The following is a 19961-nucleotide window of genomic DNA, read 5'->3' on the forward strand; positions in this document are numbered from 1 at the left end:
GCATTTCATGGACACCTCATTTCTAAGCAATGAATTATGAGCCAAATGCCTCTCTTATAGTTTATTGCTCTCATTATCCACCCCATGAAAAATCTGTTTTATCATCCTTTGTAGTATGTAGAGTTCACAATCAACATTTTTGCATGTATGTAATATTATTTTTACAGGGCGTCAGCTCACAATCTTCAATAGCCAAGCAACTATAATAATTGGCGGGAAAGAGCAGGGCCAGCCCTTCCAGGGCCAGCTCTCTGGGCTTTACTACAATGGCTTGAAAGTTCTGAATATGGCAGCAGAGAACGATGCCAACATCGCCATAGTGGGGAATGTGAGGCTGGTCGGTGAAGTGCCTTCCTCTATGACAACTGAGTCGACAGCCACTGCCATGCAGTCTGAGATGTCCACCTCAGTCATGGAGACCACCACAACCCTGGCTACCAGCACAGCTAGAAGAGGCAAGCCCCCCACAAAGGAACCCATCAGCCAGGTGAGCATTTGCATGGCATCCTTTCCTTCTAGACTTGTGATCACAAACGTGGCCTTTTCTACAGAATTGTTTTCTCTAAGCAGAATTTTCGTTCTGATCTCTGTGCTCATCTTTCTTGGAAATTAAATGCATCACATCTTGTATGAGTATAAGATATGGGTATGTTGTTGATGAGAAGTCTGCAGACCAAAGAAAGAAAGAAAGAAAGAAAGAAAGAAAGAAAGAAAGAAAGAAAGAAAGAAAGAAAGAAAGAAAGAAAGAGAAGGGAGGGAGGGAGGGAGGGAGGGAGGGAGGGAGGGAGGGAGGGAGGGAGGGAGGGAGGGAGGGAGGGAAGAGGCTCTGTGTTGGTTAGAGGCAAACTTGATCACCTTGGCTTAGAACTACTGGTGAGCATAGATCTGCTAATTATATAAAACATTAATTTATTAATTATTTAAAATTATTTATTAATTATGTAAAAACATTTAATTTTAAGGTTAGCAAACATATTTGAAAGGTTTTGCATATTTCAGCATAGCAATTCATCAAAATAGGAGTTTAAGTGTGTGGATTTTGTGGTGAATGATGGGTCTATTTTCTATTATGAAAAAAATGTTCATTGGATTGTCTGATGGTGACGATGTAAAGTATACTACTTAAATTGTCTTGCATGGATGTATTTTATGATATGTAATTAATCACACATAGGATTCACTTTCATGAATTAATTTTTAAATTTTATGTCTACAAATTTTGAAAAATAGAATTTTAAGTGACTTTGGTATAGCTTAGAAGTTTATAAATTTAGTGGTAAAATACTTATTGTTTGCATAGATGATGCACTAGCCATTGGCATTACATCAGAAAAAAGTGACAAAGACTAATTAAATGCTATTAATGCTGTTGAGGTACTATTAAATGACATGAGGTCCTTATTGATATGTGAATGCTTTGAATATAATCACTTGTTAATTCTTTGAGAATTTTTTTTTATTTTTCATGATTCAAGATTGGTGGTTTCATTTTGCTTTCAATAATGAAAATCCTCAGTAGGCACCACATGAAGATTTGTCAAATAGGTGAACCTTACTTATCTAGAAAACTGTATTTAAAACAGGTAAACAAGTGACAACAAACATTTTAAAATAAGCTTTTGGATCAATTATTTGAAACAGATTATCAGATTTGGAAGGAAAACTCTAGGAAGCAAATTCTGTTGGTGCTCTATCATTTCAGTAAGATATATTTAAAAGGAAACGAAAAAAATATGTTCTGATTTTTACTTTGAATAAGATGGAATGATAGGAAATGAAAAAGAAAGAGAACAAATAAGCACTTATCTTTGTGAAGAAGAAAACCGACCAAAAATTTAAATATAAATTTGTAAATGTGGTAGAATGCTATATTGTATATTTTATAATAGTATTCACCCATTTTTATCTCATTTGGTTTTACTTTTTCATTTGCATCTGGCCACAAGGTAAAGTTGGCTGTCTCATAGGACATACCCTAATAAACATTTACCTGATTATTGAAAACGTTACCTATTTATAAAAGGTTAAGTGAAACATTTGTCATTAAACTTTGTCCATAGTGACTGCATCTGCCTGCTTTTATCACGTCCCTCACTAAATTGGGTACCAAAAAGTCATTTCATTTTTCTAAATGCACAGTGTACTTTCTTTTTCAGCCCAACTATAGCTTCCTCAGTGACAGCACTGAGCCACTTATGAGACAATAATGTATCTAAGAGTAGTGGCATGTTTTGAAAATGTGGAAACAGATTTTTGCTCCACCAGAATTAAACTGGATTCATTTCAAATAGGTGAACTGACATGGATTCAGCTATCCTGCAGGGCAAGGACTGGGTAAGAAATGTATTTCAGGTTTCGCAGTCAGTGAATACTGGAATGTTCAGAATATCATCTGCAGAACTCCATCACATTTCCAATTAAAAGTGAATGCTTTAAGAGATGAAAAGAATACTTACTTCTGAGTGATGGTTAGTTTTTATACTAGTGTCTTAACTTTCAGGATTTAGAATAATACAAAAACTAGAGATGACTACTGAGAGGAAATGGCTTTATTAAAACGGTATTGAATAGGACAATGTTTTACATGGGCTGTATAACATTTGTACATCTTGTTTTGCTAGCATAATTAAGTCGACATGTCTCTAAGACTTACTTCCTTTAAGGCTATTCTCACAAGGAAAAATATCAGCACAGTTCACTTTTAGGATGTGAAGAGCTATTTGGTGTTGGAGACTGCTGTGCAAAAATTTTATCTGCTAAGTGCTGTGTGCCATTTTGAATTACTTCTGCATGGATCTTTATGTAAACCACTAAAAGGAAAACATCAAATCATCTTAAAATTTTTCTGTCTTTTAAATTAAATTTACTTATTGCTAATGTGCCATATGTTTTAAGATCAATATCACAATTTCTCCCCATCCCCAGAATATTATTTGTAGCATATCATTGATATTTTCTGTACTCCCCTTCAATATTATTCTGCATACTATATACAGACTAGGTAACTGTAAATGTTAGTAATTTTTTTCTTACAGAAAATATAGTCTAATAGGAATAGCATATCAAATGAGAAACTGGGTTTTCAACTCAGAAACTCTCAAGCAGCATCCTGTGTCAACAGTGTCCTGTGATATGATAGACTATTAAGCTTTTATGCATGTTAGCATTGTTGCCTCTTTGTAGTAAGTGAGTCACTGGGACTCCTTGGAGCTCTTCTCAGATTTTAATTTTAATTGACTCTAGTCTCCATGTGCCTGATTAGTCCTTTTTCTCATTATTTAACAAAGCATAGATTTTACCCCTTTCCTTTTGATACAATGGCCATACATTACACTTGTCTCTAAGAGTTCCTAAATATACCTGTTACTTTGATTTAATTACTGAGGAGTCTCTCTTTTTGAGTCTTAAAAACATTTACTTCAGTATATAAACTGTGCTCCTTTTTTAAATACATAAAACAAGCTTACAAGAGAATAATACTTTCACAAAATATTAAATTTAGTATTTTATTCAGCATATACGCAGTTGAAGCTGGTTGTAGCATCTTGACTTGGTCTTTAGAACCAACACATTTTTATCATTTTATTTCGAAACAATCTTGACAAAGCAGAAAAAGCAATACTTCAAGAGATTCTGAGTTTTGGTGTGGTCATTTTGTTTTTACTGGAGGGATGTATCACAAACAATTGGAGAAATAGTATCGATAAATACAGAATTGCTCAGTGTAGACATGGTCTGTGGGTACTGTCGTTCTTGGGGGCTTCCTCACTCACTGTAGACAGAGGCACTTTCAGGTTGTAAGGTGAGCTTTTCCAGGTGAAGTCAGGACACCCGTTCAAGGAAGGGTATTATTGAGTTTCAAGCCTTAGGGATGGGTTGTATGTCACATCTGTCATTGATACTTGGCACTTATTAAAAAAAAAAAAAACCCAATTTGTGTTCAAGTAAGAAGAGAGGTTTAATATCTTCAATAAAGCTATTGTTTCCTGGAAGCTTTGGAGCTACTCATGAAAAAATGAAAACTATTTGTTTGAAAAATATAAGCAGAGCATATGCGTATTTCCATGAAAAATATTTGGAGTTAATAAAATACATTTAGTAACTCCCAAGAACAAAATTTTATTTTTATTAAAAATGCTAATTAACTTTTCTCTGGATTCATTATTAAAAAAAACAACAGTGTTACTTATAATTGTGTATGTTCCTGATAACCACTTTGCATTTTTAGACTCCTGGTGGCATGAATAATTTACTTTATGTTTCCTAACCCAGTCGTTCTGCTGAATTCCCTTAAATTAATGTATGATTTTACAGCAAGCTTTAATGCATGCTAGAAAAAAATCACCTAGATGAAGATTTTAAAAATATACAAAGACCCTGAAACTAAGGGTGTCTGGTGAGATGAGTATAATTCATTGTAATTTTAATTGTGGGTAAGTAGGAATTATTCAGAAGGTGTTTTTTTTCTTCCCTTCCTGACAAGCCAAAGTAGCAAAGGCGTATACTATGAATTATTTTCTTTTTAAAGACTACTATGCATAGTGCATATCCTTTAAGATCTGGATCTTTGATTGGGTGAAGATGTTTTTCTGCATTTGCACACCTGGCCTTGAGATGACTTCTGACAAAGCTGAACCTATACAAAATGTGCATTCATTCATCAACTGATTAAGTCAACAAAAAACATTTGCAAAGTAGTTACTCCAGGCCAGATAATATTATAGTCATTGTAAATACAGCACTGTACAAAACTAGACTTTCTTGTATAAACTTTATATTGTAGTAGAGGAAGGTATATAGCAAAATAACAATCAAATAAAATGAATACTCATTGTGAGATGTCTGATGTCATACGAGAAAATTGTTAGAGAGTCCTGGGTGAGTGCCTATGAATGAAGGAAACAAAAATGAAATTTCATTTTAAATAAATTAACTTAGACAATTGTTGATAAAGGCATCATTTATCAAAGAATGCTTGCATGTTATTGTTCAGACATATCCTGAGATCCAGAACTTTCACACCCTCTGTGGATTTTGCCAGTGACACCCAATTGCTCAGCTAAGGATCTAGAAGCCTGGGTATGGAGCAGAAGAAACACCAAAATATGTTCTATCTGCTCATAGACTGTGTCCTCCAACATCTAAGTATCCTAATTAAATCAGGAGTATAGCCCAGTCCGAAGATATATCTGTGTCTGAGGATGAGAAAGAAGTTTGAGAGCTGTGGCATTAAACGTTATCTCCCATCAGTGGGAAATGGAGACACATTGAAACTCCATAGCTCAGTGTATGGTGTCTTCTCTCTTAAAGGAAACTTGTCTTTTGCCCTTATATGTGGTCTCTGCTTAGAGCTCAATTTTATCTAACCATTGGCTTGTTAGTCTGTCCATATCTGTCTGTCTGTCTATTATCTGTTATCTATCCATTTTAGAGAAAGGTGCTGAGGATAAAGCACAACGTGCCAGGCAAAACTCCATCACTGAACATCACTACCATTTAAAACATTCTTTTCAGATAAACAAATACAATTCATAAAGCATGACACCCAATTAAATTTAGATGCTATTTAAAGTGAATAATATTTGTCATTTGTACTTATTCTAATAAACAAGCACCCAGGCTTGCCTTCCTTAATTTTTAATCATAGCTATTGTGAATTTTCACCTACCTATCGAATTGTTTTGAAAATGCAAATGTAACTACATCACTTCCCTCACTAACCCATTTGAGCAGATAAAAGGCAGATTCCCTGACACATCTGTAGCCTGCTTCTCTTGGCACCCTGAATGGTTCATTTCTATTTTCTGTTGAGATCCTATTGCAGTGATCTCCAGAAGTTATTCCGGTGGCCAATCACTTTCCTTCGCAGCTCGTCTTGACTCTCAAATCTAGACTCCTCTAAATTCATTTCTTGTGTTGCTAAATCATGGTCTCTATTGCTCTCTGATCTTCATACATGATGCCCTGATTTAAATGACTAAGTCAATGAATCAACTTGCAATTCTCTTATCCAACATTTATAATCAAATATGAATATCCACTATCAGTCAACCTGAACAATATCAACTTTTAAACCTATATAATGTTTCATTAATTTGATTTCCTTTTTACCTAACTTTAACACATTAAAAACTATGAAATCTTCTATACATATTTATAATGGTGCTAAAAAATAATGCCATTTTCTAACTACGGTAATACAACACAAAACAGGAGACCCAGGGTCCTTAAAGTCTTAAATTTCCCCTCAAGCTATACACTTTTAATATTCTTCATGACATACAACACTGAGCTAAGTTATCCCTCTGACCCCTTCTCTAGATGTTTGTAATTCTTAGTTACATGAGTCAGTTTCACATTGATTGGTAATGGTTATCTTCAGCATAATGCTAACTTCAGATGTCTTCATAATTGTATAGTTTCCGCAAACCTGTTTTACATAGCTCATCAGTCCCTACAGAATATTAGATTAATAATGCATGCTTGTGTTAGAGATTTGGAAATATAACCATTAGAAATGAGAGCGGTTTGTCTACGATCACGCCAAGAAAATCCCTGAGCCCTGACTTAGATGGTATAACATCAGTCCCTGTTGAAAGTCTTCATTGCTTTATCAAAATGACTTGTGCTCACAAAACCTCATCTGCTAGTTCAAATCTACTGGAAGTTGATAGCGTCTAGGAAAGGGAGAGTCATACCCCTGATATGCTGTCTCTTCTCCAGTGCTACCTTATATCCTTGCACGTATTTATATTACTAATTAGACTCAATGGCTCTGAAAATACAGACATGAGTTTGAAAGATGTGTTGGGTGGGCTCTGAGGAAAGTTGGAATAATGAGGAAGGGAGAGATAAGATCAAATGCATTGTGTTCATGAAGAAAATTCTCAACAAATAAAAATTTAAATATGAAAAAAATGTCTCGTTCTGGCCAACAAAAAGGGTCAGATGATGAGCCTCAGGATTCAATGCATTTTTGTATGGTTTGTGAATAGCAGGGTAACAAAGGGGTGAAGGATTCCAGTGTTCCTTTATCAATGCTAGACTGTCTTATACCAAACACCCCATGTTTATTAACCTCACAACACTTCTAACTTCTTGCATACAGCTGTATAAACTTATTGTAAAGACTACATTGACTCAACATAAGATAAGAACCATATCAAACTGTGGTTATTTAAGGAAGTTACCACCAATGAGTAGAATTTTCATATTATCACAAAATATAAAATAATTGAAATATTTTGGCACATATTATTGCTACCTCCTGAAAAATATTTTCTTATTTTTAAATTTCTGGGCTAATATCCACTAATCAGTGAATGCATATCATATGTGTTCTTTTGTGATGGGGTTACCTCACTCAGGATGATATCCTCCAGATACATGCATTTATCTAAGAATTTCATAAATTCGGTTTCTTTTTTTTTTTTTTTTTTTTTTTTTTTTTTTTGGTTTTTCGAGACAGGATTTCTCTTTATAGCCCTGGCTGTCCTGGAACTCATTTTGTAAACCAGGCTGGCCTAGAACTCAGAAATCTGCCTGCCTCAAATTCGTTATTTTTAACAGCTGTGTAGTACTCCATTGTGTAAATGTATCACATTTTCTGTATCCATTCTTCTGTTGAGGGACATCTGGATTGATTCCAGCTTCTGGCTATTATAAATAATAACATAGTGGAGCATATATACTTACTACATGTTGAAGCATCATCTGGGTATATGTGCAGGAATGGTATTGCTGGATCCTCTGGTAGTACTATGTCCAAATTTCTGAGGAACTGAAAAAATTATTTCCAAAGTTATTATACCAGCTTGCAATCCCACCAGCAATGGAGGAGTATTCCTATTTCTCCACATCCTCGCCAGCTTCTGATGTCATCTGAGTTTTTCATTTTAGCCATTCTGACTGGTGCGAGGTGAAATCTCAGGGTTGCTTTGATTTGCACTTTCCTGAGGACTAAGGATGTTGAACAGTTTTTAGGTGCTTCTCAGAGATTCAGGATTCCTTAGTTGAAAATTCTTTGTTTATAACTGTACCCCACATTGTTTTGGTTTTTCGAGACAGGGTTTCTCTGTGTAGCCCTGGCTGTCCTGGAACTCACTCTTGTAGACCAGCCTGGCCTCGAACTCAGAAATTCACCTGCCTCTGCCTCCCGAGTGCTGGGATTAAAGGTGTGTGCCACCACTGCCCTGCACCCCACTTTTTAATAGGGTTATTTGATTCTCTGGAGTCTAACCCCATGAGTTCTTAGTATATATTGGATATTAGCTCTCTATCAGATGTAGGATTGGGAAAGATCTTTTCCCAATCTGTTTGTTGCCTTTTTGTCTTATTGACAGTGTCCTTTGCCTTACAGAAGCTTTGCAATTTTAAGAGGTCTCATTTGTCAATTCTTGATTTTACAGCACAAGCCATTTGTGTTGTGTTTAGGAATCTTTCCCCTGTGCCTATGTGTTTAAGGCACTTCCCCAATTTCTCCTATATAAGTTTCAGTGTCTCTGGTTTTATGTGGAGGTTCTTGATACACTTGAACTTCAGCTTTGTACAAGGAGATAAGAATGGATCAATTCACATTCTACATGCTAACCACCAGTTGAGCCAGCGCCATTTATCAAAAATGCAATCTTTTTCCCACTACATGTTTTTAGCTCCTTTGTCGAAGATCAAGTGACCATAGGTGTGTGGGTTCATTTCTGGGTCTTCAATTCTATTCCATTGATCTAGCTACCAGGTTGCCACTCTATTAGTGTGATGCAGTTTTTATCACAATTGGTCTGTAGCACAGTTTGAGGTCAGGGATGGTGATTCCACCAGAAGTTATTTTATTGTTGAGAAGAGTTTTTGGTATCCTAGGTTATTTGTTATTCCAGATGAATTTGCAAATTGCCCTGTCTAACTTTGTGAAGACCTGAGTTGGAATTTTGATGGGGATTACTTTGAATCTGTAGATTGCTTTTGGCAAGATGTCCATTTTTACTACATTAATCCTGCCAATCCCTGAGCATAGGAGATCTTTCCATCTTCTGAGATCTTCAATTTCTTTCTTCAAAACTTGAAGTTTTTATCATACAGATCTTTCACTTGCTTAGACAGAGTTACACCAAAGTATTTTATATTATTTGTTACTATTGTGAAAGGTGTTGTTCCCCTAATTTCTTTCTCAACCTGTTTATCCATTGTGTAAAGAAAGGCCTCAGACTTGTTTGAGTTAAATATATATCCAGCTACTTCACTGAAGTTGTTTATCAGGTTTAGGAGTTCTCTGGTGAAATTTTTGGGTCGCTTATGTATACTATCCTTTCACCTGCAAATAATAATATTTTGACTTCTTCCTTTCCAAATTGAATCCCTTTGATCCCCTTTTGTTGTCTAATTGGTCTGACTAGTACTTCAAGTTGGGAATAGGTAGGGAGAAAGCTGGCAGTCTTATCTAGTCCCAAATTTTATTGGGATTGCTTCAAGTTTCTCTCCATTTAGTTTGATGTTGGCTACCCGTTTGCTGTATATTGCTTTTGCTATGTTTAGGTATGGGCCTTGAATTCCTGATTTTTTCAAGACTTTTATCATGAATGGGTGTTAGAACTTGTCAAGTGCTTTCTCAGCATCTAATGAGATAATCATGTAGTTTTTGTCTTTGAGTTTGTTTATATACTGGATTATGTTGGCGAATTTCCATATGCTGAACCATCCCTGCATCCCTGGGATGAAGCCTGCATGATCATGATGGATGATGGTTTTGACATGTTCTTGGATTTGGTTAGCAAGAATTTTATTGAGTATTTTTGCATTGATAATCATAAGGGAATTTGGTCTGAAGTTCTCTTTCTTTTTTGGGTCTTTGTGTGGTTTAGGTATCAGAGTAATTGCGGCTTCATAGAATGAATCGGGTAGAGTACCTTCTGTTTCTATTTTGTAGAATAGTTTGAGGAGTATTGTGAAGGTCTGATAGAACTCTGCACTAAACCCAACTGGTCCTGGGCTTTTTTTGATTGGGAGAATATTAATGACTGTTTCTATTTCTTTAGGGGCTATGTGACTGTTTAGATAGTTTATCTGATCCTGATTTAACTTTGGTACCTGGTATCTGTCTAGAGAGTTGTCCATTTCTTCCAGATTTTCCAGTTTTGTTGCACATCTAAGTACAGTATATTCCTCAATAGCCTGTGTTGATTAGGGATCTAAAACATTCATGATGTCATCAGGTACAAAACACAACAGGTACAAAAAATAATTCAACTGTGACTGAATGAGATTGAGTTAATAGATCTTGGTATAATCCTATTTGATGTTCTCTTATTCATCACTGGACACATAAAATTAATTTACATGGAATTAACATATGGAAATAAGTTCAATGAAAAAGGATTTGGGAGTTGGTATCTTCTGTAAGACATTTATTTATTCTTTTATAAGACAAATATCTTTTGATTAAATAAAATTATACTTATGAACTAATGTCTTCCTTTGATCAACACTATAAAAAATTTGTGCTAATATTTTGTTAACCCCTTGTCTTTAAATATACCGGTATGATTTTAATAGACTTTTGATTTATTCCTTTCACATATATACTCATCATAAAATGATAAGTGTGTCTGTATAGGTGCTAATGCTTTCATCATTTATAACATGTAAAGCAATTACACTTTGTTCAATAAATTAATGTCGAGATTACCATAGAAATTTCTGTGATATATTCTCACTTTTTTTTTAGAGCATGTATTAGATTTTCTTATATTTTGATACCACTGAAAACTTTGTAAGTGCATGCATGTGAGTGTGTGTGTGAATTTTTAGGCTGTAACCTCAAGGGGACGAGTGTTAGATAATTTACTAGTTCTTAGGAGGCATTAAACTTCCGCAAGCACTTCCAGCTTCTGCAATAGTATCTGGATTTGAAAACTGGGTATGGGATGGATCCCCAGGTGGGGCCTTTTCAGGATGTCCTTTACTTCAGTCTCTGCTCCACTCTTCATTTCCATATTTCCTACTGTGAGTATTTTGAAGAAACACTGAAGCCTTTTAAGAAACACTGAAGCCTCCATCCTTTTGTCTTCTTTCTTCTTGAGCTTCATATGGTCTGTGAATTGGATCTTGGGTATCCCAAACTTTTGAACTAACATCCACTTATCAGTGACTGCATAGAGTGTGTTTTCTTTTGTGACTGGGTTACATAACTCAGGATGGTATTACTAGTTCCATCCATTTGCAAGAGAATTTCATGAAGTCATTTTTTTTTAATAGCCGAGTAGTACTCCATTGTGCAAATGTACTACATTTTCTGTATCCATTCCTCTCTTGAGGAACATCTGGGTTGTTTCCAGCTTCTGGCTATTACAAATGTGGCTGCTATGAACATTGTAGAGCATGTGTCCTTCTAATATGTTGGAGCATCTTCTGGGTATATCCCCAGGAGGGGAATAACTGGGTCCTCAGATAATAATATGTCCAATTTTCTGAGGAACCACCAAACTGATTTCCAGAGTGATTGTACCAACTTGCAATCCCACCAGCAGTGGAGGCTTGTTATGCTTTCTCAACATCCTTGCCAGCATCTGCTGTCACCTGAGTTTTTCATCCTAGCCATTCTGACTGGTGTGGGGTGGAATCTCAGAGTTGTTTTAATTTGCATTTCTCTGATAACTAAGCATGTTGAACATTTCTTTAGGAGCTTCTCAACCATTTGATAATCCTCAGTTTAGAATTCTTTGTTTAGCTCTGTACCCCATTTTTAATAGGATTATTTGATTATCTGGAGTCTAACTTCTTGAATTCTTTATATATATATTATATATATATGGATATTAGCCCCCTATTGGATGTAGGATTTGTAAAGATCTTTTCCCAATCTGTTGGTTGCCATTTTGTCCTCTTAGTGTCTTTTGCCTTACAGAATTTTGCAATTTTATGAGGTTCCATTTGTCTGTTGTTGATCTTAGAGCATAAGCCATTGATGTTCTTTTCAGGAAATTTCTCCATGTGCACATGTGTTTGGGACTTTTCTCCCCTTTCTCTTCTATTAGATTCCATATATCTGGTTTTATGTGGAGGTCCTTGATATAGTTGGACTTGAGCTTTGTACAGGCAGATAAGAATGGGTCAATTTGCATTCTTCTACATGTTGACTGCCAGTTGGACCAGCACCATTTGTTGAAAATGCTGTCTTTCCTCCACTGGATGGTTTTAGCTCCTTTGTCAAAGATCAAATGAACATAGGTGTTTGGGTTCATTTCTGGGTCTTCAATTCTCTTCCATTGATCCATCTGCTTGTCCCTATACCAATACTATACAATTTTTATCACTACTGCTTGAGGTGAGGGATGGTGATTCCCCCAGAAGTACCTTATTGTTGAGAATAATTTTCACTATCCTGGGTTTTTTATTATTCCAAATGAATTTGAGGCTTGCTCTTCTTACTCTTTGAAGAATTGAGTTGGAATTTTGATGCTGATGGGAGCCTGATATGGCTGTCTCCTAAGAGGCTCTGCCAGAGTCTAACAAATACAGAGACAGATGCTCATAGCTAACCATTGGACTGAATACAGAGTCCCTGATGGAGAAGTTGGAGGAGGGACTGAAGGAGCTTAGGGGGTTTGCATCCCCATTGGAGGAACAACAATGTCAACTTGCCATACTTGCTAAAACTCTGGAGAACTGAACCACCATCCAAAGAATACACCTGGAGGGACCCAGGGCTATGGCCACATATGTGGCACAGAATAGCCTTGTTATAATCATGGAGGAATGGCCCTTGTTACTGAGTTCAATCCCCCAATGTAGGAGAATGCCAAGGTGGGAAGGTAAGAATGGGTGGGAGAGTGTGGAAGCATCCTCATAGAGGCAGGGAGAAGAGGGGTTGGATAGGGGGTTTCTAGATGGGAGACCTGAAAAGGGAAAGCAAGAGGCATTATCCAAAATAAGTTTTGCTCTACTACATCACATATCTGTTTGTTTAAAATCTTAATCTTGTAGGTATCTCTAGTATTAAGCTATAGTTTTTAACAGTTTGCAGTCAGAAAGATATCTTACAAAGAAAAACAGGAGATATTTCTTGGTGACTTATACCTATTATCCAAACACTAGGAAAGCCAAAATGGGTTGTCAGGTTTAGGATAGCCTGGATAGAATAATGTCTGCCTTCCTGTCACTGTCTCTATTTCTTAACACCCCTCCATCTCCCTCCCTGTCTCCATCTATTATTAGCCTATAAATCTATGCTATGTTTGCTTAAAATTTTAATTACTGGATAACTTTTGTATACTCTAGGAATACAACCCTTTTTCTAGTTATAAAAATGCTATGCTTACTAAGATAGATTCTAAGTCAGGATCTTACAATAAGAACCATTCCTGTAGGTCTTGAATATATGTATATATATATATATATATATATATATATATATATATATATATATATATTAGAGAGTGCTCTGCATCAACAATGGCAAAGCTTTAAAGTATCAGAGGTTTAGACTCTATTAACAGCATCACTAATAAAATTGAAGCTTGGAGACAAATTTACCACAGGAAGATATTTTAGTCTGTTTGTAATAACAAGCATATTGGGCAATGTACTTCTATTATTGCACTTCACCAGAGTGTTTGCAATTTGCTAGACACATTGTAATTACGCACCTTCTTTCCTTGGTGTGTTTCAAATATATATATATATAATTTCAACAGAGCATGTTCTAAAATAGATGTCATCATTCAGTCTGCAACATCATGCAACAATGAAGATGGCGAAAGCCCTCTTGCCATCTTTTAAAAGGTTTTCTGATGTCGCAGGATATATTCATTTCTTGAAAGACACATGGAAAGAAACAAATCATCTTCATCTATGCACATAACACACTTTTAGCCTATTGCATGTGGGCTCATCATTGTTGTATACTTAACCATAATTATGTGAGCCAAAAATTATTAGGATTCAAATTTATCATGTCAGGTTCTATGGCATTATCAAATAACATTGCAAACATTAATGCTCTCAGCCTGGTATTGGTACATAGTAGGCATTGAGGCTTTCTTTCCTCAGTATCATTTTCTATAGTATGCCATGACCCTGTTTGTGTCTCCATCCTCCATTTTCTTCTTCCTTCAATGGGATATGTACTACTTGATGTACCACACATAAACATGTGATGACTCTAAGTAGTGAAGGAGAGAAACATTTGCTGAATTTTTGCAAGGCTTGAAGGCTACACTCTAGATACCTGGTAGCGATTGATAGGAGTGTAAAATCCCCAATTCAGTATATTATGAACATTCTCTACATGAGACTAGAAGGAAACTCCAACAAGTATTTTCTATAAGATAGAAAGACGGACACACTGAACTATAAATCTTCCTATTGGCCAGTGGGGGGGGGGGCACTGTTTCAGGGTTTCAATCATCATTAAGTCTTTGCTTGCTCACTGAGCTAGGGTAAGGGGTATTAATGACCCTGTCTTACTACACTGTTCAGAATTAGAGCCATTGGTGTAATATAAAAATCAATGTCAAACTGTCTTGAGGAAATTTTTCTTATTTTTACCTCTCTGGTGGGTTGTGTCTTTGATGGTATGTGCCATAGTTATTCTTTCCATTTTCTGCTTGTGATGAGGCAGCAAGATAGTTGGCCCATTCAGACATTAAAATTCACATGTTTAAATGGTTGCTCCAAATCACTGGATACGTTTGCTTGACTTTAGGCCATTGAATTAACAAGAGAAAATCTATATGGAAACAACAAGACAATTTGGTGTAGGTTCAGCTTGTACCAGTCAGTCTTGACAGGGCTCCAGGGAAGTTGTGTCTGCATATGATTATGTTGGAAGTTGCTGGGAAACATTGCAACTGTTGGAAAATTATAACATTCTGCCCATTGAGATGTTAAAACAAGTATTCGCATTGGCATGTTAAAATGGGAACAGAGTACAAAGAATTAGAGAAGGAAGGAAGAGAAGATTAGAGAGACAAGCTAGCCTAACACTAATTGGGTACAAAGATATAATGAATGAGAGTGGAATTAATTCTTTGTGAATGACAAATCCCAACAAAGCCTATGAAAGATCAAAGAAATGTATTCTTCCTGTGTGGGTTAGTTAAAAACAGGATATATTTCAAAGTGTGATAACTTAAATGGCTAAAAGCAGCATTCGTTAGTCCATATTCTTTGATACTGCTCCTGAGAGGACTTGCAAGAAGTTGGCAAATTCACTTTTTCTCTTTGTTACATGTTGGCAAAACAAATGGGGATAGTTTGAAATAATCTCCATTAAGGTAATACAAGAGTATGAAAGGAAATCAATTTGTTTAGCAAATGTTATCTGAAAAGCAACAGCATGCCATCTATTCCCACCACACCAAATCTTATTCCTTAGGGATGGTGTCTGTTAATAGTTCTATTAGCTAACTGGGTTTATGTATTAACCAATATGTGTTAGTTCCTGCTTTTCATTACTCCTCTGTCTAGCACTGATAGGACACTGAGGGTAAACACTTAGGACTGAGACAAGTTTGATCCCTCCATTCTCTGCTTTTCCTGTCTTCTGAAACTTAAATGTTTATATTTATTTTATCTACTTTAATACCCACTGAAAATCAAGTAGGGGGTCAATAAATAATATGTACATATATGTGTTATTTTTCCCAATAACTTTACCTCCACTGGGTCTCTACATTAGTAAGGTGATGATGCTGCCGTACCATTGCTGTAGGTTCTGTCATCTTTTCCAAATCATAGCATCTAGCCATGATTCTAGAAGTGGTAATCTTAATATTCTGTGGGGTAACTGCAACCAAATGTTTCATATTTTATCAGTGAAGATTCCAAAGTGTAAATAAAATAATAAGTGTTTGCACACCATTACTGTGAAATAAGTCTGATCTCAGTCTGTGTTGAGGTTTATTTCCACAGGGATTCAATACCATGCTGCTGGAACATTCAGAGTAGAATTTTCTAAGAAGCAAGGTCAAATATATTGTCTTCATGAAAGTTTTTTTTTTTAATCTAGCTGTTGTATTTTATTTTGTGTTTGTGTTTGCTTGTCTTCCAAAGTTTACTTTCAGAGGAAGTAGCTAGGAGCTCTTGGGCAGTTTCTCTTTTTTGTCTTCTATCCATTTGTCTACACTCTCTTTTGTTAGCCTCTCAGTCACACCTTGTATTCTGTCCCGTTGTACAAAATCCTATGTTCTCTATTTTATCATTTGTTCATAACATCAGTGTGAATATGTTAGTCTATAGTATAAGAAGAAAGTCAACCATAGTGGCAGCAGGAATGGTGAGAGACTTTGCTTTGAGAGTAGTTGATAGGAATACTTTTAAGTGAGAACATGCCTTTTTGGAGGGAAATTTTCATTTACTTTAAAAGAATTGATGTGTTCGTTTCAATTTTTGTTTGATTTTGTATTTTGCGTGGAGAAGCCATTCTTCTATATTTTACATGGTGTATTAGTTTTTTCCCTATATAATAAATAATCCCCAATTTGAATGGCTTAAAATAGCAAACATTGATAACATCGATATTTCCATGGCTTAGAAATCTAGATCAAACTTAGTAACATGCCTTTGACTTAGGGTCTCATGTTAGATTAAAGATGGATTAGAAGGCTCAATTATATGTATCTGTATGAGGGCATGTGTGTGTACAGTTGTGTTACTGTACAGGCAAATTATATTAGTTAGTGTTTTACTGCTGTGAACAGACACCATTACCAAAGCAACTTTTATAAAGAACATATAATGGGGACTGGCTTACAGGTTCAGAAGTTCAGTTCATTATCATCAAGGAAGGGGCATGGCAACATCCAGGCAGGCATGGCACTGGGTGAGCTGAGAGTTCTACATCTTGATATAAGGCCGCTAAAAGAAGAATAGTATCCTCAGGCAGCCAGAAAGAAGCTCTCTCAAAGCCCCCATTGTGATACACTTCTCCCAACAAGGCCACACCTATTCCAACAAGGCCACACCTCCTAATAGTGCCACTCGCTGGACTAAACACATTCAACCAACCACATACACAGATGTATATATGTGCATGTCTCCGTGTATTCCACTCTCAAGCACATTCATTGATTATTGTCAGGTCTACTATCTCTGTTACTAGCACAGAGACCTACTTTTAGCTGATAGTTTGTTTCCCAGGTTAAGAGACCAGATATTGTGGAGGGGGAAACAACAGAGAAAATTTCTAACCTAACTAAAGAGGTAACACTGCATCATGGTTGCATACCATACAAGTATTTTACTACTCTAAAACAGAACAAAGCAGAAAGGCATGCATGCAAAGAGCTGAGTATGTCTGGGGGCCACCTTAGAGCTCCTAAAATGTCACAGTATGGTGATGCAAACTATGGTTTTCCTGTGCATTTTCTTTTAAGCCCCTCCTTGGCCTTTTGTAGATCTACTCACACCATCTTTCTGTCGTTTCCTGAGACTAAACTGCATTTCCTTCCATTTATTTCATTCACCAATTCATTCTCAACCATTCCCAGCTTCCCACTTGAGTATGAGAACATCTTGGTTTTCTTAACATGTTATTTAAATGTATGTGAACCTATTTTTGTGAAGCCTTAGGGTGGAGAGATAGAAAAAATATCTATCTGTCCAAACTTAAATTGGACATTGGGAATATTTGTATGGATGGAAGAATTCACTGAGTTTGACACAAGTGGTTTCTGTACTGTGAAAATCACTCTGTAGAAAAGGATTGCATTTGCATTTCAAATGACTCCTCTCTGTATTCATGCTACAGATCAGGGGTATTCTGTATCCCTATAACTAGTGTAGTCTTCACCTTTTAGCATCCTCTGACATACGAAGAAAATGCCCATTCTGGAGCCCAAGTCAAGTATTTTACTCACACTTGCTTAGACTCCCCAAAGAGCTTATTTCTTGACTAGTATTACCATTGTACTTGCATAGCCTCAGAGAGTCATGGGATCTTCTTGGTTTGACAAAGATTAGCAATAAACAGTTGAACTCAAAAGCCAGTCACCAAAATGATAAATGACTAGGTAGTTGATAAGGGCTGAGTTCTTTGCATCATTTTATTACAATTCATTTCTGACTGCTGGAGGTAGATGATGTAGCAAGTCTAACAATAGCCTTCATGCTCCCTGATATTGTATCCTTAATGAAATCTCAGAAGAAATGGCCTTATGTTTCTGACTTCATAACCCTGTACTCACCAATGAAGAAAACACAAAATGAAAAGCCAGGTATAGTTTTATCTCAGTATCCTATTTCAATTTGATGCAGAGGTAAGGACTGGAAACATTACAGGGACATTGGTATACTGCTAGAAGTCACTGTTTCTATTAGGCATACTCCAGCATTCCATATTTTCAGATTTTTTTTAACTTTGGTAGGATTTTTGTATAAATTATGATAGTTAATTAAAAAAAATACTGCTTGCTTGAGAGAGATCAGCAACAAGTGAAAAACCACAGGATGCAGCTCAGCATCACTTTGCTCGCAATCCCAAGGTACTTAGTTCAGTCCCTAACACTGAAAACAAAACAAAATAAAATGGGGAAAAATATTCGTTTTTATTGCAGTTCATATTATAACTGTCTCTACAATAAAGAAATATTAATTAAAATGACTTTACAACATTATGTTTTTAAAAATAACTATAAATTCAGATAAAGACAAACAAATGAGTACAAGAGTTGCACAATATTTGTGAGCATTTATTATTAATAGGAGAACAACCTCATCGACTTATCCTCTCTCCTTAATCCACCCTCCCGTAAATAAAAGATGTTTCCATTCTTTCCTTGGGACATAAGCATCAGAGGAGTGCACTTGCTTAGCACACAGTAGGTCCCTTCTGTGGTCTATATTCGTGCTCCCTCTGTTCCTTCATAGAGTATTCAGAAGCAGGATTTAACAGGTCCATGTTTACACTTCCCAGAAGGTCATTTACAACACAGCAGAACACAATACAACACAAACAGACACGCACAGACACACTCAGAGATACACACATACACACATGAACACACACAGAAAAACACAGATACACACACATACATGAATACACAAATACCCACATGCATAGACACATACAAACATAATACAAACATACATACACACACATACACACATGCACATATACATGCACACACACATACAAACACATGCACACATATACATACACACAGAGACACACATGCCACTTACCATACACCTGTCTTGATTAAAATGATTTATAGTAGTCACTGTTTCTGCATGTCTTCATTGTTCTACCTGTCCCACGCTTATATTTATATTATAATATATTATATATTGCATTATATAATATAATTATTGTATTACATTATTATATGTTATATTATATTATAGCTATTTTATAATATATGCTCTATGATCCTCTTTCTTTTTCTTGTAAGTTTCTTTAATTGAATGAAAAGCTAAAAAATTATAGAATGTCTTAAAAAGGTAACCATTTTATTTCTGAAGAATGTTGTCTAGATAACATGTGACAACAGTTAAAAGCTTAATAAATAATGTTTCTTACTACACTTCTGGGTAGATTTAAATATTCCTGCACTGCATTTTAGTCATATTCAACCCTTTCCAAATTCTTCCCAGATCCACCCCTATCTCCCTACTAAACCACTTTCAATTTTCTCTTTAAAAACATTATAATAGAATCATATCTTTTCCCCTTATTTTTTTCCAGTCCTTCCCAGCTGTCTTCCCTAAAACACTTTCCATGTTTCCCCACTCTTAAGTTGTTAGTCTTTTTCGCTTTGGAGATTATTGTTACATTTACATGTGTGTGTGCACAAGTAGATATAACTATAACCTGCTTAGTCCATTTTTCTTGATGTGTTTATATGATTTTTGAGGTCGATGCACTGTACAACTATCCGGGGAGCACATGCATGTTGGTGTGGGGCCTGCTGTGGGTTGTGGTCAACCTACCATGGACAACACACACCTTTAAAGATATTATTTCTGAATTT

At 35.9% G+C, this 19961-nt stretch overlaps 1 protein-coding gene across 42 annotated transcripts in view; it reads left to right on the forward strand.

Moving 5' to 3' along the window:
• Nrxn1 (neurexin 1) overlaps positions 1 to 19961 on the forward strand; it is a 1038549-nt gene that overhangs the window by 921794 nt on the left and 96794 nt on the right. For all 42 annotated transcript variants that reach the window (XM_085832802.1, XM_085832806.1, XM_085832815.1 and 39 more), the window contains one exon: positions 168 to 487. In XM_085832802.1, the coding sequence (XP_085688928.1) occupies positions 168 to 487 (320 nt within the window). The remainder of the gene's footprint in view (positions 1 to 167; positions 488 to 19961) is intronic.

Source organism: Mus caroli, unplaced genomic scaffold (assembly GCF_978045245.1).
Source record: "Mus caroli unplaced genomic scaffold, Mus_caroli_1 scaffold_18, whole genome shotgun sequence".
Lineage (NCBI taxonomy): Eukaryota > Metazoa > Chordata > Mammalia > Rodentia > Muridae > Mus > Mus caroli.